The sequence below is a fragment of the Benincasa hispida genome, chromosome 12, assembly GCF_027475165.1.
Source record: "Benincasa hispida cultivar pf3 chromosome 12, pf3_genome.v1.1, whole genome shotgun sequence".
NCBI lineage: Eukaryota > Viridiplantae > Streptophyta > Magnoliopsida > Cucurbitales > Cucurbitaceae > Benincasa > Benincasa hispida.
The window spans coordinates 51,147,179-51,174,311 of record NC_143489.1 but is presented as its reverse complement, the minus strand read 5'-3'; the positions used below and the strand labels follow the sequence as shown (position 1 = coordinate 51,174,311).

Genomic DNA, 27,133 nt, shown 5'->3' with positions numbered 1-27,133 from the left:
TTAAAAGAAGGTAAATTTTTTATTTGATCTCAATTTCAGATGAGCCATTAAAATAATTGACCAAAAAAAGTGCTATTTGTGAAAGATGAATTTTTTTTTATGCTACTAAGCATTTCCCTATTTCTTCCTGAACAATGAGAGTATGTCGGATAAAAATGGCAAAAGTTTAGTTAAAATGAATTACTATTTCCTCCGGTGTTAAGGTTACCGATTGCAACACAGTGCACATAGTCATCTCGACAACCGACGAAAATACGTCCACCTATCATAACAGGTGAGGAAAATATGTCTCCTTCGAGATCCACCCTACAAAATTCTTCCACATTTGTGTTTTGGTAATTTCCCTCCTGTGTTCCATACAACTTTACTCGAAGCAAATGGATGGTTCCAGAACTGGAGCAAACACAAATCAGCCTGAAACAAAGCATTGGTTTTTCTCAGGTGTATCTTCATCCATATTATAAATAATTGCATGTGTGCGCGCGCATATATATATATATATATATATATATATATATATATATTACCAGCTTGCCTCAGTTATTCTAATAGAATAGTCGCTTGAGCCTTTTGGCTGACAAATAAATTTATTAAATATTAATTCCTAAAGCAGTGGATACTATGATTTGAACTTATTTCTTCTAAATCTTTTGGGTGTGTTTAGCGCATGGAGTTAAAGGTAGTGGAGTTGTGAACTCCATTCTTTGTTTGGCCCACGGAGTTTATGGGGCCCACGGTTAAAAAATATCAATTTTATGTCAATTTTATGCCACATCAACTCCTTACACCGTGGGCTCCAAAGTTCCTAACTTCTCCAAACTTCACAATTTTTGGAGTTCACAACTCCACTTCTTCTTCCCCAAATACCCCTTTTATTATTTATATGGTCGTGGTTAACTACTAGGCCAAACCATTATTTTTAAATTGTTAAAAAGGATAGATTTGAGCAATCAATTCAGCTTTGTTTCCTTTATTCTTTTTCATACCTGTCCTTGGAGATGGAAGTTTCAGGTACAAATTGCAGGTGATCATCAACACAAGCAGATGCAGTTATTGGATTCCCGATGTTGTACTCCCACACTAAATCTCCACTTTCCTGAGTAAATCCCAACAGAAGATAGATGATTTCAAGATCTGTTACTTCTCATAGTGATTTAGCGGCAGAAGTGTGGATTTGGAATATAAGATGCAATAAATGTCCTCTTTTTTAGCAGGAATTCATTTTCCTTACCTTTATGATGAACTTATGGTCATTTATAAGAGATCTAAAAAGACCTCTAATATCTACAACCAGTCTTTACTGTAAGGAAAAGGAAAATTCACCATAACCAACACTCTGATTGTCAGTAACAGAGGAAGGAAAATTAGAGCTATCAAACTTTCTGAGAGATCTGGTTTTCTCCCCTTAAACACTCCACCGTTATTCCCTACTCCCCTATCTTCCCAATTCATCTTCTTGTATCCATCACTCTGTAAACATTCTTAGGTGAGGGTAGGGAGTGACTTGTAATAAAAAAGACAAGCAGAAATAGGGATCAAAATACTAGTGGCAGGGGTTTGCAGGAGATTTCTTAAAGATGGGCATCGCTCATGCTCCGTCAATTTACTCATACGTTTAGGAAAAGTTGCATTATGGGGCAGAGTAATGTTAGTAGATCTAGCAGGAGGGATATTAGTAATTATTTGGTCAAGTTCGTTACGGGTATGCAAATTATAAATATTGTGGGTCACAAGGGAGTCAAAGATGGACGACTATAGATTGAGTATTCCAAGTAGACTGCAATTGGGAGAGTCAGGGGAGGGCTCTTGAATTTCTTCCCAATCATGTAATCTTTTTACTTTTCTCAACATCAATATGGTTCCCATCAAGATATTGTACCAAAATTTTACTGGAGTAGAGATAATTAGGGGATTGCGTCAGTGTGAAGTACCAAAAAATTAAGAGGACGGAAATAAGATTTAAAAAAAATTAATCACAACGGCGTTTACCAGTTCAAAAGAATAAACGCTTCCATTTCTGGAACATACGAGAACCTGAAACACAAGATTTATGATAAGCATAATTCTTCAAAAGAGAGCATAGGGTCGTAGAGCAATCACATCTTCAGAGATAAAGAATGAAAGAAAAATTAATGTAGTTTATTTGAAACTTAACTTTCTGGTAGTAACTGTTGTTATTTGTTTGTTATCATTCTGTATTAATCCTTTTATTAAAGCTGATCTGTTGTAGTTGGTTTTAGTTATCGTGTGGTAACTTGGTGTTTTTCTGTTTTGTTTTAAGTTTGTCTCAAGGGATCAGTATATAAGCTGATCTCTTCTTATCAATAAAGCATTCTGAGGTACTTATTTATTATTATTATTATTATTACTATTATTATTTCTTTTAATAAGAAACAATTTCTATGAAATTACAAAAGGGAGGGGGAAAGAAGCCCTGGACCAAAGGAGTTTCAAAAGACATCTCCAATTTTGAGGTATTAATTTGAAAGTTACTTTCTCTCCCAAACTTGTCTACACCAAGATTGGTATCAGAGGTTAAGATCTTGTTAGGATCTCTCCTAACAAGAAAAATACTCAAGAATACCGAATAAACTCAAGAACGGTTCAATCATAGAAATATAGGAAACTGTAATGAAATATGCTATAAACTCATAAACTAGGTAACAAGATAAACCCTAGCCTTTCGAGAGGGCTAGTCTCTTCCTTAATTCCCAATAAGGAAATTCTTTACTAAATTCTTCACACCTTTCTCTAACCCCTTTTCCCCTATTTATAACTAAAATTCATAACAAACTCACTATCTAATTACTCATATGCTCCTTCTATCCTCCCTACTAATATTCCACTAAATTATCCCAATATATTCCTATTGAGGAGCCTTACAATACTCCACCCTTCAAAGACACCTTGTCCTCAAGGTGTGCTTACAAAATAGATCACAGAAATTGGGTCTCTATCCTCTCTCTCACTTTTTTTCTTTAGCTTTGGAGAACATTTGGGTTTCAAGTAATTCCCTTGGATTCTGCCCATCAAGGAATCAAGGACTCCACAATATTTCCATGAGCCTATCTCCACCCCTTGGAAAATCTTCCCTAATGGGCTAGGCCCACAACCAATTTGCTGTCCAAAATCACTCACCAGCTCACTTTTAATTAGCAGCCAGTTTTCATTTATGAGAGAAATAACATAACGGGCCTGCTTTCCATTTTCCTTCTTCCTCAGCTTTCCACTTTCGCTTGCCACCTTGTCTTCTTGAACTTGTGATCGCTGGCCATCCATGCCATCGTCGCCGGTAATGTTCTCCCTTGATATCTCTTAGATGGTCATTGTTCTCCAGGCTCTCCACCACCCCTTCACGCCATTTCCAACGACCCCTTCCCCAAAATTTCATCTCCGCTCGTTCCTTCATTCACGGCTTCTTCTTATGCCCGTGATCTCGGTTTTCTGGCCATTTGCCCGTCGAATATCTCCTTTTCTCACGTCTCTTCTTCCACACACTTCTTCGCCTCTCTGAACACAGGTTTGTCGTAAGGTTCTCCTTCCTTTCACGCCATTCTTGTTCCACCCCTATCTTCACCATGGATTTCTCCTTCGTTCTTTCCCGTTTACCTGATCGACCTATTCCCCCTCATTTTTCTGGAGGCGCCCTTGGGTAGGATCTTCGTCTTCCAACCACTCTTCGAACTCGTATAGATAATTTTCGAACAAGGTTTTCCTTCTCTTCTTTGATGGTTGCTAGTCTTCTTTCTTCTCTTTCTCTCTCCCGGTCTTCACATCCTTGCAGGTAATCCTTCAATGTTTCTTGCATTGATCCCAGGATCTCAAACCCCTTCTGTAGCCTATCACACATTGCATTTGAATCCATAGCAATATTCCCAAAACGAACGTGCTCTGATACCAATTTGTTAGAATCCCTCATAACAAGAACAATACTAAAGAATACAGAATAAACTCAAGAACAGTTCAATTATAGAAATATAGGAAACTGTAATGAAATATGCTATAAACTCATAAACTAGGTAATAAGATAAACCCTAATCTTTCGAGAGGGCTAGTCTCTCCCTTAATTCCCAATAAGGAAATTCCTTACTAAATTCTTCACACCTTTCTCTAACCCCTCTCCCCCTATTTATAACTAAAATTCATAACAAACTTACTATCTAATTACTCATATGCCCCTTCTATCCTCCTTACTAATATTCCATTAAATTGTCCTAATATATTCCTATTGAGGAGCCTTACATATCTTTAGGAACTTGATGACTAGGACAAACACTATAAATTCCCAACCTATTCCACTGGAATTTTTATCTCCAAAATCCACGATAAAGATGATGTAAGTAAAGACAGAGAAAATAGTGACAGCACCAACGACTATATTGAAAATGCGGTTGATACAAGTGATGGTAGTGGTGAAAAATCTATTCCAGCAGAGAACATTGTTGAAGGTGAAAGAGATCCCGTAGAAGATAAGACGCATGAGCAGAAGGTTGAATGCAGTGGGGAGTCAGAGGAGAAGAAAGACCATGATGCCTCTCTTGACCTTCCTATTGCCTTAAGAAAAGGTACAAGATCCTGCACGAAGTATCCGTTACAGAGTTACTTGTCTTACAACAACTTGTCTCCCGTGTTCAAAGCCCTCACTACGAGCCTAAACACAGTTACAATACCAAGCAGTATACATGTAGCGATGGAGATTCCCGAATGGAGAACTGCAGTCATGGAGGAAATGGGGGTGCTTGAGAAAAAACACTTGGGACCAGGTTACTCTTCTAAAGGGGCATAAGGCAGTTGGGTGCAAGTGGGTGTTCAACGTTAAATATAAGCCTGATGGAACGATTGACAGGTATAAGACCAGATTGGTTGCCAGAGGCTTCACTCAGACCTTCAGAATAGATTACTCTGGGACTTTCTCCTCAGTTGCAAAGTTAAACACTGTTCGTGTTTTTCCCTCAGTTGCAGTTAACAAAGACTGGCCTTTCCACCAGTTTGATGTGAAGAATGCCTTTCTTAATGGAGAATTAGAAGAAGAAGCTTACATGAGTCCTCCCCCAGGGTTCGTCAATCATCAAGTATGTAAACTGAGGAAGTTCTTGTATGGGTTGAAACAGTCTCCGAGAGCCTGGTTTGGTAGATTCACTACCTTTGTGAAATCACAAGGGTACAGTCAGGGGCACTCAGATCACACCCTCTTTACGAAGAAATCAGTATCTGGGAAAATTGCAGTTCTAATTGTGTATGTAGATGACATTGTCATTTCAGATGATGATGCTTTAGAAATTGACAGAATGAAGAGGAAAATGGCTGAGGAATTTGAAATTAAGGATCTCGGAAAATTGAGGTACTTTCTCGGAATGGAAGTGGCTCAGTTGAAAGAAAGGATTTTAGTTTCTCAACAAAAATATACTGTAGATTTACTTAAGGAGACAGGAATGACAGGAGTTATAAACCAGTGGATACTCTTGTGGAAGTTAATGCTAAACTCAGTAACTTGAGTAACAGTGTTCCGGTTAACAAGGAAAGATATCAACGGCTTGTTGGGAAACTAATCTATCTCTCTCATACCAGACTAGACATTTCATATGCGATCAATGTAGTTAGTCAGTTTATGCAGTCTTCTTACGAAAAACATATGAGAGCAGTGGAGCGCATCCTGGGGTATTTAAAAACCTCTCCGGGCACAGGGTCGATGTTCAGGAAGTTTGACAGATGATGCATCGAGGCATACACGGATGCTGATTGGGCAGGCTCTGTGGTAGACAGAAAGTCGACATCTAGATACTGTACCTTCGTGTGGGGTAACCTTGTTACGTGGAGGAATAAAAAATAGGGTGGTGGTGTTGAATACAGGGCCATGAGTCTGGGGATATGTGAGGAAATTTGGCTGAAAAAGGTCCTAAATGATCTTGATCAAGATAATGACGGTCCGATGAAACTCTACTGTGATAATAAAGGCGTAATAAGTATTGCGAACAACCCAGTGCAACATGACAGAATGAAACATGTGGAAATTAATAGGCATTTTATTAAGGAGAGACTTGATAGTGACAATATTTGTATTCCCTATATTCCTTCCAGTCAACAGATAGCGGATGTTCTTACAAAAGGGCTTCCCAGACAGACCTTTGACTCATGTATTTGCAAGTTAGGCCTCGTTGATATCTATGCCCCAACTTGAGGGGGAGTGTTGAAAGTAGGGTTTAAGCCGTAGGAGCATTTTTGTCCTTTCACTGTACTCTAGGGTTTTCCATTTTTCTATTTAAACGTATAGCCTCTATGTACCCAGTGTATCAATTTTAATAAGAAAACTCTATATCGTGGTTTTTTCTCCCTGTATTAAGGTTTTCCACGTATCCCTGTCTGTGCACTATTTTTCCTTCTCTTTTTACTTTTTCATCAAAAACTGATCTGCATCCTCAACCATATAAAACTGGCGGGGTGAAGAAAGGTGGAGGGCACAGATATGTTTTACTTGCTCTATCCCTCTTTCAATTGGAAATCACTATAAACATCAAATAGTTTGTGATGTTCTTCACATAGAAGTGTGTCATATCTTATTAGGGTGTCCTTGGCAGCATGATCTTCAAACAATTCACAAAGGAAGGGAAAACAACTATGAATTTACTTGGATGGGTCGTAAAATAGTTCTTTTGCCAACCAATAGTGACAAAAGTTCAAAGCAAATTGAAGAAGGATCGGCCAAGAAACAATTTTTTTCGGTAATTCATAAATAACCTTTCCTTTCAAAGAAAGATACTAAAGTCTGGGCAATTATTGTAAATGAACAGAATCCTCAAAATTGCAATGATACAGACAATGTGGATATCAAAATATTACTGATAGAATTCCCACACATTACAGAAACTCCCATGGATCTTCCTCACTTAGTAGACATTCAACACCAAACTGATTTCATTCCTGGTTCTATCTTGCCTAACCTTCCCCATTATCGAATAAGCCCAACAAGAATTACTGAATAAAGGTCATATTCGCCCCAGTTTGAGCATGTGTGTTGTTCCAGCACTCCTTACATCTAAAAAAGATGGTACATGGAGAATGTGTGTGGATAGTACAGCTATTAACAAAATCACAATCAAGTATAGGTTCCCTATTCCACGAATATCTGATCTTTTGGATCAATTAAGAGGTGCTACGAACTTTTCTAAGGTCGATCTTAAAAGTGGGTACTACCAAATTCGAATCAAAACCGGAGATGAATAGAAAATGGCATTTGGACTCTTTGAGTTGCTTGTCATGCCGTTCGAATTGTCCAAGGCCCCGAGCACTTTCATGCATTTGATGACCCAGGTTCTTCAACCTCATTTGAATAAATTCCTAGTAGTATACTTGGATGACATGCTCATTTACCTTAAGAATTATAAGGAACATCTTTTCCATTTACACACTTTGTTCCAAACTCTTTATGGAAACAAGCTATTCATTAATTACAAGAAGTGTTCTTTTCTAACACACACTATTTCTTTCCTTGGTTTCATTATAAGGGAGTTGGCATATCGGTAGATCCATCTAAAATGCAAGCAATTCAAGGATGGCCGCACCTTCTTCTGTGAAGGACATACAACGTTTCTTAGGCCTTGCTTCATTTTATCGCAAGTTTATTAGAAACTTTAGTACCATTGCAGAACCAATAATGGTTCATCGAGGAATTAAGCATCCTTAGGCAACAATGGAGCACCTATGAGCAAGAGCTAGGTTCGAACTCTCAAGGTTTGGGAACATTATTTACTTGGGAAAGAATTCATTTTGCTATTCCCTTAAGTTTATGCAGACTCAAAAACTGGCGCGTGGCGAACGGAACGGTTCATCAAGCCATTTCTCACCTCAACCCCCTAAATAGGAAGAGGGGTACTTTACAAATAGGGGGTAATTCGCACCTGATGGTGGGCGAAGGGTCCAAAGGACACGTAGTCGGGGGGATCGATCAAGCTTCCCTCTTCTAATATCGCTCCAAATGTTAGTATTCGAGCCATCCCCGATGATGGATCTGATATACCTTTTCAGAAACGCAACAGACTAACTAGAGTTCATGCTTTCCTGCGTGAGACAAAGGAAGCCAATTTTCTTACTCGGCGGGAAGGTAAATGTTGGACTTTTCTTTGATAAGGATAGAATCTAGTCATACTAATCCAAAAAAGGGTCTATATGACATGACCGATCAATAGAAATACTTTGACACTCCACCTTTGTCATATATTCCATACATCACACGAGATCGATATCATATGAATGGAATATGATTCACTTTCGTCCGAAAAAACCTGCTACGGAACTACCGAGCAGGGGCAAAAATACGATAAGTAGATACATCATTTTGAGTGTGATCAGACAACAAAAAGCCCAATGCAAAAAAATGCATGTTGGGTCTTTGAAACGGTTCAAATCATTTTGATAATAATAAGTTTGATCCGCTTGTCATTGACTTCCATAAAAGAAGAAGAAATCGTATAGAACTCATATAACTAAGATAGAGGAAGACGTCAAAAGAAAAGAAAGACATTCAGTTGATGTACCTATTTTTGTGCTTTTAGCAGCTTCCGCGCTTATTTACCAATCCATGCTTGTTTAGCGGGCTTCTGTCATTCTCATTTTCATTTAATATGTTGTGTTGAATTCATGAGGAAGTGGAATCTCTTTAGGATCTACTCTAGCATTTAGAAATTGGTTAATCGGTAAAGATACGTGTACTTGATGTCCCGCTCAAAGAGCGAGCTGCCGCCAGGTTTAATGATTTGGTGGGATCCACAGATGTAGTGGCTGGTGAACCGCTTTTTGCATTCCAAACAATTGCAATTGTGGAAATTTATGAAATATAGTGGGGAAATATTAATATAACAATTAATATAACAATAAATAACAGATACAAATATTAAGTCGAGGTATCCATTCTATGACAACTCTCACCACCTTACCCTCTATTTTTGTGCCTTTGGGGATCTCTTCCCAAGGGTGCCTTTTTTCTCTGGGTTTCAAATGATCTAATTAGACGTTAAAACTATATTAGTGCTTGTGGGACGATGCCAGGGAGAGAAGGGAATGCGTCGAGGCGGCGAACAACAAGACTACTGATTTTTTGTTGTCTGATCACACTCGAAATGATGTATCTACTTATCGTATTTTTGCCCCTGCTCGGGTATTTCCGCTTGTCAATCCTTGTTTTCAATCAGTACTCTGTTGACGTAAGATCTGTTAGTTCGGAGACTTTATTTGACTTTCAGAAAGAAGCCAGTGCCGCTCAAACTGCAGCAGGAAATGCTATTCGGCCAGTAGTGGATCAAGGTATGCAACGAGTCGAATGAAAGTTCAGAGCTCTCGCGCTGCTTGCTATCTAAAGAATGAAGAAACCGCTACTGAACAAGAGCAAGTGAAGTGAGTAAGCCCCTTTAGAATGGCTGCAATAGCTATAACAAAAATTGAGAAAATATTCCCTTTTAATTGGCGACTATCAAAAAAATCAGAAAATGTTCGTATTGGGAACCACCACGTCAAGGCGACACTCTACCGCTAAGTTATATCCCTTCCCTTGCCCACCCCGGATAGGGATGATGGTTTTCCTCTTCTGTCTCCAAGCCGGCCATAATAGAATAGATAGGCAAAGCGAACAACTAAAAATTTTGAAGGTGTAAATTCTGCAATTGTGGCCTCTATGGGTTTTCTTATAATTTGGAAAGGGCGGAGCTGCTCTAACCTTAGCATCAGCAGGAGATAGAGAAGGGCGCTTGATAGGGAATGAGACCAGGGCTAGGCAACCCGATGTTCCGACAAGGCTCCGCTTAACGGTCTCTTGCATGGCTCATTTCCCGTGACCAAATGCACGCAAGTTGACTTTCATTTATCCAAAGATTTGACTTTGTTATTAAATACAAGGCTGGAACTACCAATGTTGTGACTGAAACTCTTAGAAGAAAGTAAATCTCTTTAACACTCTATAAAGGCTCGGTGGTGGCTTTTGATCATTTACCAAATTTATGTGATGGTGACTTGGACTTTGGTAGTATTTGAAGCAAGTGTGCTGACCATGTCAACTGTGGGGATTTCCAGCTTGTGAATGGTTATCTTTTTAAGAACAAGCAACTCTGCATTCCACATATGTCTTTACATGAGTCCTTAATCAAGGATATTAATGGAGGGGGCTTAGCTGGTCACTTTGGACAGGATAAAACATTACAGCTTTTGTTGGATGGGTATTTTTGGCCACAAATCCGTAAGGATGTATCCAACTTTGTAAAAAGATGCTTTTTCTGTCAAACTGCCAAAGGAAAAAAACATAACACTGGACTTTATAATCCTTTACCTGTGCCCGAAAGCATTTGGGAAGACTTGTCCATGGATTTTATCCTTGGTGTTCCCAAGTCTTAGTATGGTGATTATGCTCTTGTGGTGGTTGATCAATTTAGCAAGATGTCTCATTTCTTACCTTGTAACAAAACTTTCAATGCTATCTATGTGGCTAACCTTTTCTTTAGGAAATTGTGCGTTTGCACAGAATCCCAAAGTCTATTATTTCGGGTAGCGACGTTAAGTTTCTAAGTCATTAATGGAGAACTCTATGGAAAACGTATCACACTACTTTGAAATTTAGTACAAGTCATCCACAAACTGATGGTCAAACGGAGGTGACTAATAGGACTCTTGGCAACTTAATATGTTGTTTAAATGGAGGAAAACCGAAGCGATGGGATCTTTCACTACCTCAAGCTGAGTTTGCTTATAATCACATGAAGACTAGGATGACAGGGAAGTCACCATTGGAAATTGTTTATATAAAACTCCCTAGACTTACTGGAGACAGGCAGAACATTCACAGCAACATTTCCCATATTTTGATTGAACCGATTTTGTCTTCTAAGACACAAGTTCTTTGGTCAAATGCGGTTAAATCCTTGATTTTAGAAATATGGTTTGAGCGAAACTAAAGAGTATTCCACAACAAAGCTACTGAATGGTTAGACAAATGTGGTTCGGCCCGTTTGTTCGCTTCCTCTTGGTGCTCTCCGTCCAAGTTCTTTTGCTGATTATTCTATTCAAGATATTTGCCATAACTGGATTGCTTTTATACCTTCTTTGTAATCAAGCTAGTAGTCTCTGTCTTTTGTATGATAGTTTCATCTTGTAAATGGATATGACGAGGGTGCTATAGGGGTGTTAATCTAGTTGAAATGCCCTGGTGTATCTACTAATCCATAGAACTCCGGATTATTATGATTATTATCTTGTATGGTTATATTTTGAGCTTTGTACTTTGAGCACTAGTCTCTTTTCATTAAATGAAAAGTTTGTTTCTGTTTCCAAATTTTAAAAAAGAAAAAAAAAAAAAACAAAAAGGATTGCATATTTACACAAAGATGTAGCTGCTCCAATTGAAAAAAAAACAAAAAGGATTGCATATTTACACAAAGATGTAGCTGCTCCAATTGAAAAGATGTCCTCCTCTAACAAATAGCAAGCTGATTTGCACCGAAGATTTAATGAACTTCAGGAGGGTGATCTCGTTATGATTCATTTGACTAAGTCTTGATTTCCTGTTGATACTTACAATAAGCTCAAGCCTAAGAAGATGGGACCTTTTTGAGTCTTAAAACGTTATGGTGATAATGCCTATGAAATTGAGTTACCTTTGGATTTGAGGATCAGCCCAGTTTTCAATGTTGCTGACATCTCTGAGTAGTTTGCTCCAAATTCATTCACGCTTCCCACTTGACACGAGTTTCATATTTTTTAGTTGGGGGAAATTTGATGTAGTTTATTTGTAACTTTCTGGTTGTAGCTGTTGGCTGTTATTTGTTTGTTATCATTCTGTATTAATCCTTTTATTAAAGCTGATCTACTGTAGTTGGTTTTTAGTTACCATGTGTAAATTAGTGTTTTTTCTGTTTTGTTTTAAGTTTGTCTCAAGGGATCAGTATATAAGCTGATCTCTTATAAAACATTCTGAGGTATTAATGTGAAACTTACTCCCTCCCCTACAACAAAAATGATCACAGGTCTATTACCCACAACACAATACATGATGTGTTACAGTAAATAAAAATAAAAGCTAGATCAAGAGAAATATACAAAATAAACAGCCGGGGGAGGGGGGGAGTTAATCAAAATTTACGAGTATATTGCAAAAGTATACCTGCGAAGGAATGGCAGTGGATATGCAGGGTCCAGCAAATATAGGGCCACCAGTTGTACACTGAACGGGATAGTTTTGTTGATGAGCATACAATGAAGAATTTTCCACAAATTTTACAATACACAAAGAGAAAATGAGTATAACTATAATAAGAAAGATTTGTACCTTCCACGAAACAGATCCACTAGAATCCAACGCAACAACATGACCATCCACCAGGCAACAAATAACTGTGGATACAGAAAGAAATTGAAAAGTTCAAAATGATGATGTGAGCAAGGCTGTACACCAGTATCATAAATCCATAGCTCAAAAGATGGAAGCTCTTTTTCTGGCTGACAAATCTTGGATACAGAAAAATGCTGAGGCAGTAGAAGTTTCTAAATTTAGCAAACTCCTGATTGAGTACAAGCTACTGTTTATTTTAGTTCAACAGCATTTAAGGTTGGAGATTCGAACCTAAGATTTCGTTTGGGATTGCTATAGCTTTTAAAATAATTACAAGTAGTTGTACTTCTAGAAAAATCAGGTGTGGATAGAAATAAAAGTGTGTTTGGTAAAGTTTAATTTTAAATTAAAAAAAAAAAACTAGTTAAGGTGTTTGCTAAATTATTACTAAATTAGCGTAATTTAGTTATATAATTATTTGAAAATAGATATGATTTGAATTGAAATCATTTTTGTTTAATTAAAAAAAATTATGAAATATTTTTTTTTTTTTTAAAAATAATTGTTATAAGAATTTGAATCAATTAAAACTTGGAATAAATGTGAGAAAATAAATTAATGAAATGAAAATTTGAGATAGGTAAGGGAAGATACTAAATTTTTAGGAAAGCTAAAATCTAAAAGCTCCATCAAATAACTTTTAGACGTTTGAATAATTTTTAAAGTGATTCTAAATAGATTAATAAATAAGTTGTTTTACCAAACAGTCTAGATGGTTAAGATTCTCCTAAAATAGCTTTTTACGATTTCAAAAGCAATCCCAAATGGGTCTTAAGTATATGCCTTAATTGGTAGAGTTGAAGGTTGGCATTCAAGGGACTGTTAATTGGGGGCTTAATGACTCAAACACAGATTTGGCAAATGACGAAAACTATAGATGGAAAAATGCAGCTTGGGTTTCATCTCTTACTTAATAGAGAAACTTCAGGAAAAGCTAGGAGTGAATTAAATTATCTTTGAGAATAGCACTAAAGAAAAAGGGAAGATGTTCAACCAGATGGAAGAAATGTGGACTTTCTTCAAATCCAATGAATGTCTGGAGAAGATTTGTCAAAATACAAAGGACATAACAATTTAGCCTAGTTTTTTTTTTCCTTTTCTTTTTGAAAGTCAAACTAATGCCTTAAAAAGTATAGGAAGATGGTAAGATACCTTAGAAAAAGCGAAGAACAAGAAAAACAATAACAAAACTTAAGAAAGTAAGACACCAATAATCAATGCACAAAATTGCATTATAGGCGTCAAAACTAAAGAACATTGTTTAATTTGGTTTGCAAGTCAAACATTTGTTCCGTACTTGAAAATTTAAGAATAATTTCAGTCTTGTCTCAAACCAACTCAGAGTGGGCCAAACTTCCTCCTTTAGAGCTTCTAACGTTTTCCCCAAATCCAAGATTTTTCAAAACCAACGTACTATAATCTTCTGTCTACACAAATTAAAATGTCTGGAAGGAAAGATCGCTCAGAAAGCATGCTCATTTGTTTGTGCATTGCCCTTTTGCTTCTCGTTTTTAGCACATTGTCTTGGATGCTTTTGGTTGGTCTCTGATAGGATCTAACTTTATCTTTGATATTTTGGCATCCCTCCTTTTGGTGGTACTAAACGATTGATTTGGATGACCATTATACATGTTTTTTTTTTTGGACCCTCTGGTGTGAGCATAATTGTCATCTGTTCAAGGATTCTTTCTCATCTTTTGATAGTTTTTTGGATACTGTTTTGTCTACCGCTTTTTACGGGTGCAAAGATAAACACCCTTTTAATCATTCCAGTTTATCTTATTTAGTCCCCAATGTTTCTTGTAATTTCCTTTTGGCCTATGGGGTTTCCCCTATTTCATTAATCAACGAAATGTTTCTTTAAAAAAAACAAATAAAAAAAAAAAAAAACAACAAACAAAATAAGATCATAGACATACCATTTCTAGTAAGTGGATCAATTGCAAGGGACCCAAAGACTGGCGCTCCTAGATCATAATGCCACAAAGAATTGAAAGGAAAATCCTGCAGTAATTAAGATAAGGAAATAGTCAACAAAAAGTTACATGGTTTTGCAATAGTAGCATGCATAGTATATTGGAGACAGCTTAGTCTTTCTCTAACTTCAATAACATTTTAGGAATAATAGAAATGCTGCTAATGCAGTTGTAAGATTCAGAGAGGGGAGAAAAGAGATGGACGTAAGCACTCAATTGAAAGTTTCTTGAAGTCGAGAAGGAAAGAGAGGAAACCAGACAATCTAGAAAGCTAAATGATAAATCCTGTTTGCCACCCTTGACAATTCTCTAGAATTTATGGTTATTATTTTTTAAGTTTAAATCCCATTTTGGTTCAAACTTTCAAATTTTCTATTTAGTCCATGAATTGAAAACATAACCATTTTGATCCTTGATATTATTAGGTAACCTAACGTCCATATGTTAGACAACTAACGTCTAGCTGACAAGAACTCAAATAGTTTTTTTCTAAAAGTTTCGGAACCAAAATGAAAAGGATTTGGACATTTAGGGACTAAAATGTATATTTTGAAAGTCCAAGAATCAAAATAAAAGAATCCTAACAGTTCAAGAACCAAAATAGGATTTAAACCTAATCTTTAGTTTCTCCTCCCCATGATATTTTTCTCGGATCTAATGTTGCATTGCACAGGCTCTCATATAATCCCAACTATCGAAGGGTTAGGAATTATCAATTGTGGTGGGAAAGGTGTGCTCCATGTAACAATAAGACCCCACTAAAATTAAAATAGACTCAAAAGTCGAAACTGAATTGGGGGCCGCATCTCAAGCAAGTACGCAACATGCAACATCTGAAGATCCCACCACCCATTTTCTCTATAAGTTTTCTGAAGCAGACGCATAATTACAAAAGATAAAATCATAAAAGTATTTCAGTAGTTGTTTCTCATCTGCCAAGTTCCCAAGCCAGATTCATGATTAGAGGGATTCTTTTTTTCCATGATTAGAAGGAATCAACGTATACTCTAGTTGTTGTCAACTGTCATTGCCTTTATCAATAGAGCAGTCATTCGTCCACTGGTTGAAGCCACATAAAGTCTATGTTGAACCTACAGAAAGAGGAAAGTTGAATTTAAATTTTTACTGAAGTTACAATTATAAAAACTTTAACTTCACTACTCCTAATCTATCTTTATTTTAAAAGGTGCAAATGTCTTCAAATGACAACTACTGTAAAGATATATGCAGACACCAGAACAGAGGCAATACAGAAATGAGCTTTTCCATGACTCAAAATCAAGCAACTCATTGAACCGTGAAAGTGAACATTCATAAAAAAAAATTATGATTTTCCAAGCAACTTTTTGTAGGTGCAAATACCATACTCCTATCTCTAGATATTGTAATGCCCTAGGCCTAGAATTTGGACTAGGATTTGGACTAGGATTTGGAATTCGGATTCGGCACCTAATGGCCCCAGCATTCCCCTACATCTCCGGCGACCTGGCAAAGCTATCCTTGTTTGTCTTGATACTTCTAAGAGTGAAAGTTGTCCCCACAAGCCAACACGGGTCCTTTCAACATGTTTTGTCCTCACTCACATGCATCCTAGGAAAATTCCTAAGAGGTCACCCAATATAGAATTACTCCAAACTAAGCACGTTTAACTTTGGAGTTCTTATGATTGAGCCACTGAAAAGGAAGGTGCATCTTGTTGGTATAGGTAGTGACTTTCAATTCTTTTAAGTCTTTCTTAACCATACTTTCATGTCTTCAGGATCCTTCTCATTTAGATGGATCTCGACTCATTCATGTGCCCCTCCTAAGCTCAGAGTGTAACAGATATACCATTTTCAACTGCTCATGCACCCTCTCCTTTTCTACTGTAGGGACAAACTTGCGTGCATCAAAACAAACCAAACACGACAGAATGGAATAGAAGGGAAAAAATATCCAAGATACATTATTTTCTTTCTTGGATCTCTTCTAATGATCCTTCTCCATAAAGCTGGTTCCTCGTGAATAAATAATATCCACAACTATTTACTAAAGCTCTCATTTGAAAATAAACAGCACTACAGCAGTATAACCTTTTCCGGAGGGTAAAAAAAGGTGGCTTGAAATAATCTTGAATTCACTATTGACCATTGTTATAATTCTATAGTTAGGGTTTTCCATTCTTGTAAATATTTTGTGATATTTTCCTTTTCTATGCTTTGTACACTTGTATATATTCATATCTTTGATGAATGAATAGAGTATTCTGATTCTTTCTCGAACCTAAGAGTTTTACACAGTATCAGAGCTCTCTAAACAAACTTAAGGTTTTGTAAACCTTAGGGTTTGAGAATTTAGAACCCGTTTGTGATACGTCAAGGGTTTTGTGGAGAGGTGAGTTTGCACTTTTGCTCAAAGTCGTCGTCTTTGATTCGTTCGCCGTCGTTAGCCACCGCCGCCGCGGGAAAAAAAAAAAAAAAAAACTGTTTTTTTTCGACACCACCCAGTCCAACGAGGAGCCCAGCCGCCGATCTACAAAACCCCAAAGTCCGTTGCCATCTGACCAGCGCGTGAGGCTCACGCGCCGACTGTTCCATCTTGCCGTCTGTCCACGCGGCGGCGCGTGTAGGCGCGTGTGCCGCCGTTTTTCGTCTGTCTTCTATGGGTTTCCTCAGTGTTGTTGGCTCTTCTTGGTGGTGTGTTAGTTTGGGATATATAGATATACTCACTGTTTGTAACGACATCTCTTCGGTAAATTAGGGTTTGATTCTCTGCTGTCCGGTATTTATTTTTTGAGGTAATGGCTGATAAGAAACCAGTAATATCTGAGATTGTTCCTATGGTGTCAAAAGTAACTGAACACAAGTTGAATGGATCCAACTACTATTCATGGAGATCAAATCCAGGAGGAGGTGTTTGCTATTATTATCATAAACTTGGCCATACGAAACGTGAATGCAGAAGATTGCTGAATAAGGGTCAAAGGATGGCATCACCCTCTGCACATGTCGCCTCTACTCTTGATAATCTTGACAAGTCAATTACGATTTCTGCAGAGGAGTTTGCTAAATTTCAGCAATATCAAGAGTCATTGAGGGCATCATCTTTTACTCTCATTACGACCATCGCAGAGATAGGTAACATTTCTAAATACCTTCTTTCCTCCATGTCAAAATGGGTCATTGACTCTGGCGCTACGGACCATATGACAGGTAACCCCAGTTTATTCTCTAACCTTTGTACATCTACCTCTTCACCTAATGTCAATATAGCTGATGGAACCTCCACTCCTGTTTTAGGATCAGGAACCGTCCATCTCACTAAATCAATTTCTTTGTCATCAGTTTTAAATTTACCAAATTTCTCGTTTAATTTGATTTCGGTCAGTAAACTCACTCGTGATCTTCATTGTTGTGTCTCATTTTTTCCTGGTTATTGCTTATTTCAGGATCTTACGACAAAACAGACTATTGTAAAGGGCGGGAATTTGGAGGTCTTTACATCTTTGAACCACAAACACCTACGGCCATCACATGCTCTGGCGTGTCGTCTCCCTTTGAAGAGCATTGTCGTTTGGGTGATCCGTCTATCTCTGTGTTGAAGAGTCTTCGTCCACAACTTCAACATTTGTCTTCTTTAGATTGTGAGTCATGTCAGTTTACTAAATTTCATCGTTTGAGTTTGTATCCTCGAGTCAATAAACGAGCTAGTGCTCATTTTGAATTAGTCCATTCTGATGTTTGGGGTCCATGTCCTATTGAGTCCAAAGGAGGGTTTAAGTATTTTGTTACATTTGTCAATGATTATTCTCGTGTTACGTGGTTATATTTAATGAAAAGTCATTCTGAGTTACTTTCTCATTTTCGTAACTTCCATGCTGAAATTCAAACTCAGTTTAATGGTACTCTTAAAATCCTACGAAGTGATAATGCTAAGGAATGTTTCTCTCATACACTCAAGTCTTATTTAGATGCCCATGGCATTCTTCATCAATCTTCTTGTGTTGATACTCCATCTTAAAATGGGGTTGCAGAACGAAAGAATCATCTCCTTGAGACAGCCAGAGCTTTGATGTTTCAGATGCATGTTCCAAAATCCTTTTGGGCTGATGCTGTTTCCACAGCTTGTTTTTTAATAAATCGCATGCCCTCTTCCATTCTTAAGGGTGAGATACCTTTCCGTACTTTATGCCCCAAGCAACATTTGTTTCCCATTCCACCCAAAATATTTGGTCGTACCTGCTTTGTTAGGGATGTTCGGCCTCAACATACCAAGCTAGATCCAAAGTCCTTAAAATGTATTTTCCTTGGTTATTCCCATGTCCAAAAGGGGTATCGGTGTTATTGTCCTAGTCTAAATAAATATTTAGTCTCTCCTGATATCACGTTTTTTTTAACATACCCCATTTTCTTCATCACCGTCTTTCTCTTCGAACAAGAGTCAGGGGGAGCATAAGGAATTAGAGGATGATTTCCTTGTCTACACAATTATTTCTCCTTTCGATCCTCTTCCTGATTCATCTCTACCTGTGACTACATCTACTTTTTCTCCCATCGTTAAGGTCTATACTCGACGACAACCTCCTCCAGTTCCATGCCCTGTACCAGAGTCTTTTTTATCATTGGATCCAGAAACGGGTGATGATCTTCCTATTGCTCTTCGTAAAGGTAAATGTACATGTGCTCATCCTATTTCCTCTTTTGTTTCATATAACCATTTGTCGCCTTCCACATGTTCATTCATTGCATCCTTAGAGTCTGTATCCATCCCGAAAACTGTTCATGAGGTTTTGTCTCATCCTGGTTGGTGTGCCGCAATGGTGGAGGAGATGACTGCCTTAGATGATAATTGTACTTGGGATTTACTTTCTCTCCCTGCAGGAAAGAAAGCTATCGGTTGCAAATGGGTGTTTGCAGTTAAAGTCAATCCTGATGGTTCTGTTGCTCGGTTAAAAGTGCGCCTCGTAGCGAAAGGCTACGCACAAACTTATGGCGTTGACTATGCTGATACTTTTTCTCCTGTAGCACATTAGCTTCAATCAATCATTGGCCTTTACATCAGCTTGATATTAAAAATGCATTTCTTCATGGTGATCTTCAAGAAGAGGTGTATATGGAGCAACCACCAGGGTTTGTTGCTCAAGGGGAGAATGGAACGGTGTGTCGCCTTCGTAAATCCTTGTATGGATTAAAGCAGAGCCCACGAGCTTGGTTTGGTAAATTTAGTCAGGTGATTGAAAGCTTTTGAATGCGGAAGAGCAGGTCAGATCATTCAGTCTTTTTTAAGAGATCTGAGCGTTATGTCATCTTGTTAGTCGTATATGTGGATGATATTGTGATTACTGGTGATGATGCTTTAGGTATCCAGTCTCTAAAGACCTTTCTTCATAGTCAATTCCATACAAAAGATTTGGGCATGTTGAAATACTTCTTAGGAATTGAGGTAATAAGAAGCAAGAAAGGAATTCTATTATCACAGAGAAAATATGTACTTGATTTGTTGATTGAAACAAAAAAGCTAGGGGCTAAGCCATGTAGTACCCCAATGATGCCCAACTTACAGCTCACAAAAGATGGAGAATTGCTTAAAGATCCCGAAAGATATAGGAGGTTAGTGGGAAAACTTAATTACCTTACAGTGACTCAACCCGACATAGTCTATTCAGTAAGTATTGTGAGTCAGTACATGTCATGCCCTACAGTTGATCATTGGGCTGCATTGGAACAGATTCTTTGTTATTTGAAGGCTGCTCCTGGGCGTGGTTTGTTATATAAGGATTATGGTCATACTAATATTGAATGTTTCTCAAATGCCGATTGGGTAGGATCTAAAGAAGACAAAAGATCAACCTCAGGGTATTGTGTTTTTGTTGGTGGTAATTTGATTTCTTAGAAGAGTAAGAAGCAAAATGTGGTGTCACGTTCAAGTGCAGAATCATAATATAGAGTAATGACACAATCTGTGTGTGAATTGATTTGGATATATGAACTTCTTGTTGAGTTGGGATTTGAAATCACCACACCGACAAAGTTGTAGTGTGATAATCAAGCAGCACTTCATATTGCGTCTAATCCAGTATTTCATGAAAGGACTAAACATATTGAAGTTGATTGCCATTTTGTACGTGAGAAAATTCAACAAGAGTTGGTATCTACAGGATATGTGAAGACTGGAGAACAATTAGGAGATATCTTCACGAAAGCATTGGATGGAAGATGTATAGATTATCTATGTAACAAGTTGGGCATGATTAACATATATGCTCCAACTTGAAGGGGAGTGTTATAATTCTATAGTTAGGGTTTTCCATTCTTGTAAATATTTTGTGATATTTTCCTTTTCTATACTTTGTACACTTGTATATTCATATCTTTGGTGAATGAATAGAGTATTCTGATTCTTTTTCAAACCTAAGAGTTTTACAACCATTAATCAGGAAAGTACAGTTAAAAAAAATGACTGACAGATTTTACCCCATCAATTGCAGGTGATCCATATAAACTTCCTCCACATGGAAGTTTGTAAACACAAGAATGCCTCACGTAGTCAAGTGCATATAAGTTATGGTCATATGATCCACACCTACAAAAAAGTTATAAATCTTAAGCTAAAAAATTACGTGTACCATGAAATAATGTACTTAAAGATAGTACTATATTTCCTTTTATGGTCAGTGGATTAATGTAAGTTTTCTTCAAACCAACATGTGTCTTAATAATTTTTTGTTTACAATAATTTAAAGTCAAGTTAGTGTCCAATATCAGATTTGAGTGGGAAAAACAACCATGATCACTGAGAGACCAGTATAAACTACACACACCCTTTCAAAAACAATAACAACCACCACCCTTATAGAGGAGAATGAACGATCAGCTGGCTAAAATACAGAAGTAAAACCATACCAGATCAAATTTCTATCTGGGTCAACCACTGGCTGCGATTTTACCTTCAATTTGAAAAATGAAATCTTTATTAATTAGGAGAAGTTGACGAGTAAAATATGGTTTAAACATTGGCCATTGGCGGGTGACCTCAAATGTGAGATCGTGAACAATTTTATTCCCTTTCTACATACAGTGCTAGTGCTTTGATACAAACTAAGTAGACACAAACTGCAAGGTATGAGGTAGACACAATTCTCATTCCTCTTTTACTTCGATGGAACTGTTGTGCTTGATCATTGACCAGTTTGTCAATATAAACAAAATCCCTTACCTCGCCAGATGTTTGGAATGTCCATTGGATAATGCCAGTGGAAAACTCGAGAAAATATATCTTCCCTTTGTAGCATCCTACTACAACCTAAAAAGTTTTCAAGAGTAGTAAATAAATATATACATACTCCTTTTCTAAGATAAAAACTTAATTAAATGTTATGCCTAATGACCACATGACAATAGTGAGATAACCTGAGAAAAGTCCCCAACAATTGCTGTGGAACATTCAATTCGTCCTTCTAGCCTTATCTCCCATTGAAGAGAAGCACTATGGAAAGTTATGCAAAAAAGAATAACTTCAGTAAATCAAATAAAAATGAATTAGTAATTACAGAGTGCGTACTTTTTCATAAAAGGAAAATAGGAATTGTTATTGAAGATGTATGCGAAGTACAAAGAAAAGAGGAATGCTTAACATATGTACATTTCCATCCTAAACAAAAATAAATATATATGGTGCAAAGGAGCCAGAGATAAAAAGTTCGTCGAGGAAATAAGCATCTCTATTCATAACATAAAGGAAGAAAATGTTGAAGACAATGTAGAAGGAATACTCTGGCTTACTACATTAAAGCGAATACACAAGTTCTGATTCCTGAATGCTGCTTACTTTTTCGCATCCACGCAGACAAACTTATGTGAGTGAGAACCAATAAACAAGTAGATATTGGGGTGTTTAAACACAAGAAGTGGTGAAGCATCTACGCAAGACTCCATATGAACTTGCCATAGTTTTTTCATAGAACCATTTTCACCTCTTGGGAACTTTATCGACAAAGTTTCTGCACATTCATTACCACCAACATACTTGTGTTCATACACAACCTTGTTGCATCGACTGAATGCACATGACACAGATGTTAAAGGAGAATTCCACAGGTGCCCACCAACTTGACTTATATCCTCCAAATTGTTTGAAAAATCAGAAACCACCTTATAGTGTTTCGACAATAAAGATTTGTTATTCCTTGGTATGACTGCCCTTGAAAAACCATCATTTGGTTGAACTTGTTTCCTTTTTCCAGAATTCCCACCCTCTTTAAGATCAAACCGGTTCAGAAACTCAGAATCATCCGAAGAATATTTGTTCCACCCATCAGTTTTCAGGTTCTTTCTTTCATCAGTATTGCCATTGATATCTATGATATCTGATCCTTTCTTCTCAAGAATAAACATAAGAAGCTCTGCTGGACTTGGATAGTGATACAGCCATCTCATATCAACCCCTAATCTATGTGACACATGCGCTGCAGTTATAGAGTTACCACCCATCGTAAAGAAGTCATCATCACTAGATATCTCTTCAACCATTAAAGCATCAGAGAAGACCTGCAATACAAGATAACAAATTTTGAAAAATGCGCATTATATAGAGAACGTACTCCTTGTCCATTTCACAAGCTGCTATAAATGAAGCAATGGGGCTGGAAATATTAAGATGATGGGGGGAACACCTTTTTAATGATTTGAATGAAGTCATTTGTGCAAGTTTCATCAATATTTTCATGCAGATGCTCCCGAAGAGGTCTTGAATGCATCAAGATCTCATAATCAACTTTTCCACTGGCTGACATAGGAATTGAGTCAATGAAGAAAAAGCTGTTTGGAATCATGGCCAATGGAACTTTTTCCACCATCCAACTTCTGACAGTGGATCTGAATATTTCACTTTTCTTGTTATCTTTTAAAACTAGATACGCCACTAGATACTCAAGTTCCCAATCACTTCTCCTGGAAACAACAGCTGCATTTACTACATCCGGATGTTCCCTTAAAGCATCCTCAATCTCTTCTAAAGCAATACGTTGCCCATTAACTTTGATACTACGATCTTTTCTCCCCAAGAACACCAAGTCACCACTTTGAAGCTGTCGGACAAAATCACCAGTCCTGATATAAATTTGACTACTGTTTGCATTAAATGATCCTCCATGAACAAAGTCCTGAGAAAACTTTACACCATCCAACGGGAGAAAAGCAGAATCTGAATAATATCCACTGCATACACAGGGACCACCAACACACAGTTCTCCCTGGTTCAGTACATCATTGTCACCAACAACCACAACATCACAGTGAGAAATCGGCACACCAATTGGAACGGTATTGATTGCTTCTGTCTCCATAATCATTGCCATTCTCTTGCAATCGAAATATGTACAATCACCAGATACCTTTTTGTTCAGAAAATTGAGATACTAAATTATTATCCAGTAGACATGAATGATAGGAAAAAGGTAGCTCAACATGTTCCAGATCACTGAATTAGAGTACGAAGTACAAGTAAATAGTGGCACCTTTAATCACCATCTTGACGTAAATCTAAAATATGAAACTCATACCATGTATGAAAAAGGAGTTACAACTTCAATGCTAGTAAATAAAAATGATTTCAAGACTCTTCATGAGTTGCTGTTGGAAAAAGATTTCATTGTTGAACAATCTCAAGGATTGTAAAATAATTGATCTTATATTCAATAGCCATCTTGACATAGCAAGACAATCTATTTAACACTTCCCATAACATGGTTGCTTGTAACTCTGCCACCATTCACTACTCTAAAGCAGGAAGACAGCACTAGGTCCAACAAAAATTAAAGGCGAGGAGAGACAGCACAGACAGAGCTAAAAGATAAACAAGTCCAAGCATCTTTCCATATATTATTCAGTCACAGATTGGCATTGTAAATAGAATGGGATGTTGCACGGACAGAAAATGAACAGGAAAATGAAAAATATGAAAAACTGGGAATGATTTTGCATAAATTGAGTGCACAATGCTGGTAAGGATTGAATCCTAACCTCAGTACTACCATACAAATTCAAAATAGTGGTGTCTGGTAATAGCTTGACAAGTGCATTCCATAACAGTATTGGCAAACTTTCCCCACTCAGAATCAACAATCTTAGGGAACATTTGTTCTGCATCACACACAGTCTTTGCAATGCAGGAAGGAGCGCCCTCATTAGTGATGGAACAGCAGTAAGCTTACTAATAGAATACGCCTTCACAGAAAGAGATTATATTTGGTCATTCATTAAATAAGAATGTCGCACAAATTATGAGCTGATATCAATTATACAGCATATCAATGGAAGAACATACAGATACTACACGAAACATCCTAATGTAGAAAGCAGAACTCAGAACCAAAAGTGTCCCTACTGAGCCTACCTGAATAAAATTGACAACAGAACACAAATTTTCCTTCAGCTCTTTCATTGGAGGTATAACCAAGGCAGAAGATGTTAATATAGCACTAAGAAATTCTTGAATGTGATCAATAAAGCTAATAGATGTCTTGAACAATAAAAGTTCCTCTCTGCTACAAGGAAAGTTTTCTTGCATCCATTGAAAGCGATTTAGAAGACCTACAAAAGTTAAAACTATTTTGTTAAAGAAACAGCACCCCTATTGCAACGGTGGAGAAGCCACAAATCTTGCTTATATGTTGTATATTATACTCGCATAAGAAAGCAGAAAATTTTCAAATAAATGGATTCTTTTAACATAGAAATGGAATATATTTTTAGAAAGAAAAAAACCATTATGGGTGACAAAGCCCCACCAAGAAAACACTATCATACATAGCACCTCCAACCGAGATTAATTACAATAACACCTTATTGTGAAGGGGACAGATAAAAAAACTTATTTATGAATTGAAATAATTTTTATAAGTTCATTGGTTTTTCAAGAATCTTTGTGTCAATATCAACATTTTATTGTTAAATCCATCGAAATTTTTATAAAATTAAGATCTCAACATTTCCATCGGTATCGATATCTTAATCCTGGGTAACATTATACCTTGTTCAGTGCCACATATGCCTTTAGGCTTTCCAGTAGATCCAGATGTATACATAACGTAACAAAACAACCTCCCTTTCTCATGCTCACAAGGAAAAACTAAATCAACCGCACTATTGTGCTCTTGAACTGAACTTTCTTCCATAGTAAAACAAAGGGTTGAACAACCACTGATTTGCTCAAGCCAACGAAATCCCTCAGTCACATGATAGCCATTTTCACAAAATGAAGACCTAGAGTAGATAATAAGATCAATATTCGATGAAGAAACAACTGACAGAATCCTCCTTTTAGGCCATGCAGGATCTAATGGCATAAAAGCCCCTCCGCATCTCAGTACAGAAAGAACAGAAATTATGTATTCAACTGAAGGTGGCATATATATTCCAAATATTTTCGGTATATTGCTGCTTTCAAGCTCAGTCGATGCTTCAGATAATTCACTGGCCACTGAACCAGTCTTTGCCGGCTGATCATTCTCTGAAAAATTGGAGATTAATTTCCATGTTAATAAGAACGCCTCATTGATTAGCTCGCATATTAACGGGAAAACACTACACTGTTTTACAGAATTACAGGTTCAAAAGCGAAGTCCAGCTTCTTATTCGTCTTGAAATTGATTATCCACTAATATTGCAGCCAAACTTAGAGATTCCTTGCTAAACAGATAACCAATTGAGATTGGCAGCATCACGACAATATAGATGCGGAATACCAGATAGTTCAAATTTCAGTCGAATAAAGTGTATTGTGCGAGTCATAAACTCATAACGGAGTTGGAGAGAATTAAGAACAAAAATCAGTAGAATTGAAGAAATGACCTGGGTGAGGAGCAGTGGGCGCGTTTAATTGAGGATCACGAAGGATTGCAAGAAGGCGGGAGCTGAGAGAATCAATGGAGGCCAACAGCTGCGAGTAAGTGAAGCACTGGTCCCCTTCGTACATGGGAGGGAAAGCGGATATGGCCCGCCCCTTGAAGAAATCATCAGCTTCGCCTCCGCCGTCTAACTGGCGGAGAAGTTGAACTCCACCGGAGGCATGAATTGCAGCGATTTTTTCAGGATGAGATGATGCAACTCTTTGAAACTCGTGAAATATGCAGCAAAGAGGCTGCTCCATAGTCTCTTTCGCTGAATTTCAACCATTAGAAGTACTGGAAACGTTTGCTCATCTCCGACATTGCTGATTTTGGATTGTTTCAATTGTTTTGGCTTTTGGGCTACGGAAACAAATGAAACTTTTTCCTCGTTTAGCGGGAAGGTTGTAAGCATGGAAAAGTATGAACTCGGTGGAGGCGTTGATTTTATGAAAATATCCATAAAAATAAAATTTTGGAAAATTGTATGGAAATTATTGTAATGAGTTACCTAACTTTGATTATGATTTAATTAGACGATTATTTTTAATTATTATTTTTATAAAATTTGACAACATTTAGATGTAAATTATAAATATTTGTTTAAATGTCAATACGAGAGAATAAATAAATATCAAATATTGATAATTAATTATAAAATTAAAAGAGACATGAAATATTTATGTAAAAAAGAATTGTACATAGTTTATTAAAAATATACATGTTTAATACAAAAAACATGACCTTTGATCATCTAATTCGTAGTATTGATAATTCTAATAGAAACTACAATATTACTCCCAAGTAATTTTATACTTAAAATGTTATGGTTATTAAAATGAAAATGATAGGATTCATATGACCAACATATAGACCCTATTGATGGGTACATTTTATTAGTCAATTATCTCATTAGTTGAGGTGAAA

General features: G+C 37.1%; 1 protein-coding gene across 4 annotated transcripts; it reads right to left on the bottom strand.

Moving 5' to 3' along the window:
- Window positions 1–26,646, bottom strand: LOC120092932 (AMP-dependent synthetase and ligase family protein). 4 transcript variants are annotated; one of them, XM_039051178.2, is made up of 17 exons: window positions 26,172–26,646; window positions 25,351–25,830; window positions 24,715–24,911; window positions 24,342–24,545; window positions 22,994–23,713; window positions 22,150–22,868; window positions 21,732–21,807; window positions 21,538–21,624; window positions 21,225–21,268; window positions 20,796–20,904; window positions 15,375–15,434; window positions 14,287–14,371; window positions 12,305–12,369; window positions 12,140–12,199; window positions 1,990–2,034; window positions 987–1,096; window positions 1–414 (listed from the first exon to the last, which is right to left on the bottom strand). In XM_039051178.2, exons 1-17 carry the CDS (start codon window positions 26,467–26,469, stop codon window positions 171–173), a joined length of 3,603 nt encoding a protein of 1,200 aa, XP_038907106.1. In that variant the 5' UTR covers window positions 26,470–26,646; the 3' UTR covers window positions 1–170. The 4 variants fall into 4 exon arrangements, with proteins under 4 accessions (XP_038907106.1, XP_038907109.1, XP_090164772.1 ...); XM_039051181.2 differs by lacking the exon at window positions 987–1,096; XM_090308646.1 differs by lacking the exon at window positions 24,715–24,911 and having other exon boundaries at window positions 26,172–26,619.
- Between the last annotated feature and the right edge of the window lie 487 nt (window positions 26,647–27,133).

Bases quoted from the DNA above. Each gene is read 5' to 3' on its own strand.
- LOC120092932 (XM_039051178.2), bottom strand. From the start codon at position 26,469: ATGGAGCAGCCTCTTTGCTGCATATTTCACGAGTTTCAAAGAGTTGCA. The intron at 23,714-24,341 runs GTTAGGATTCAA...CTGAACAAAAAG, and splicing joins ATTTGTATGGTAGTACTGAG to GTATCTGGTGATTGTACATA. The intron at 1,097-1,989 runs GTAAACGCCGTT...GGATTTACTCAG, and splicing joins GCGTTTATTCTTTTGAACTG to GAAAGTGGAGATTTAGTGTG.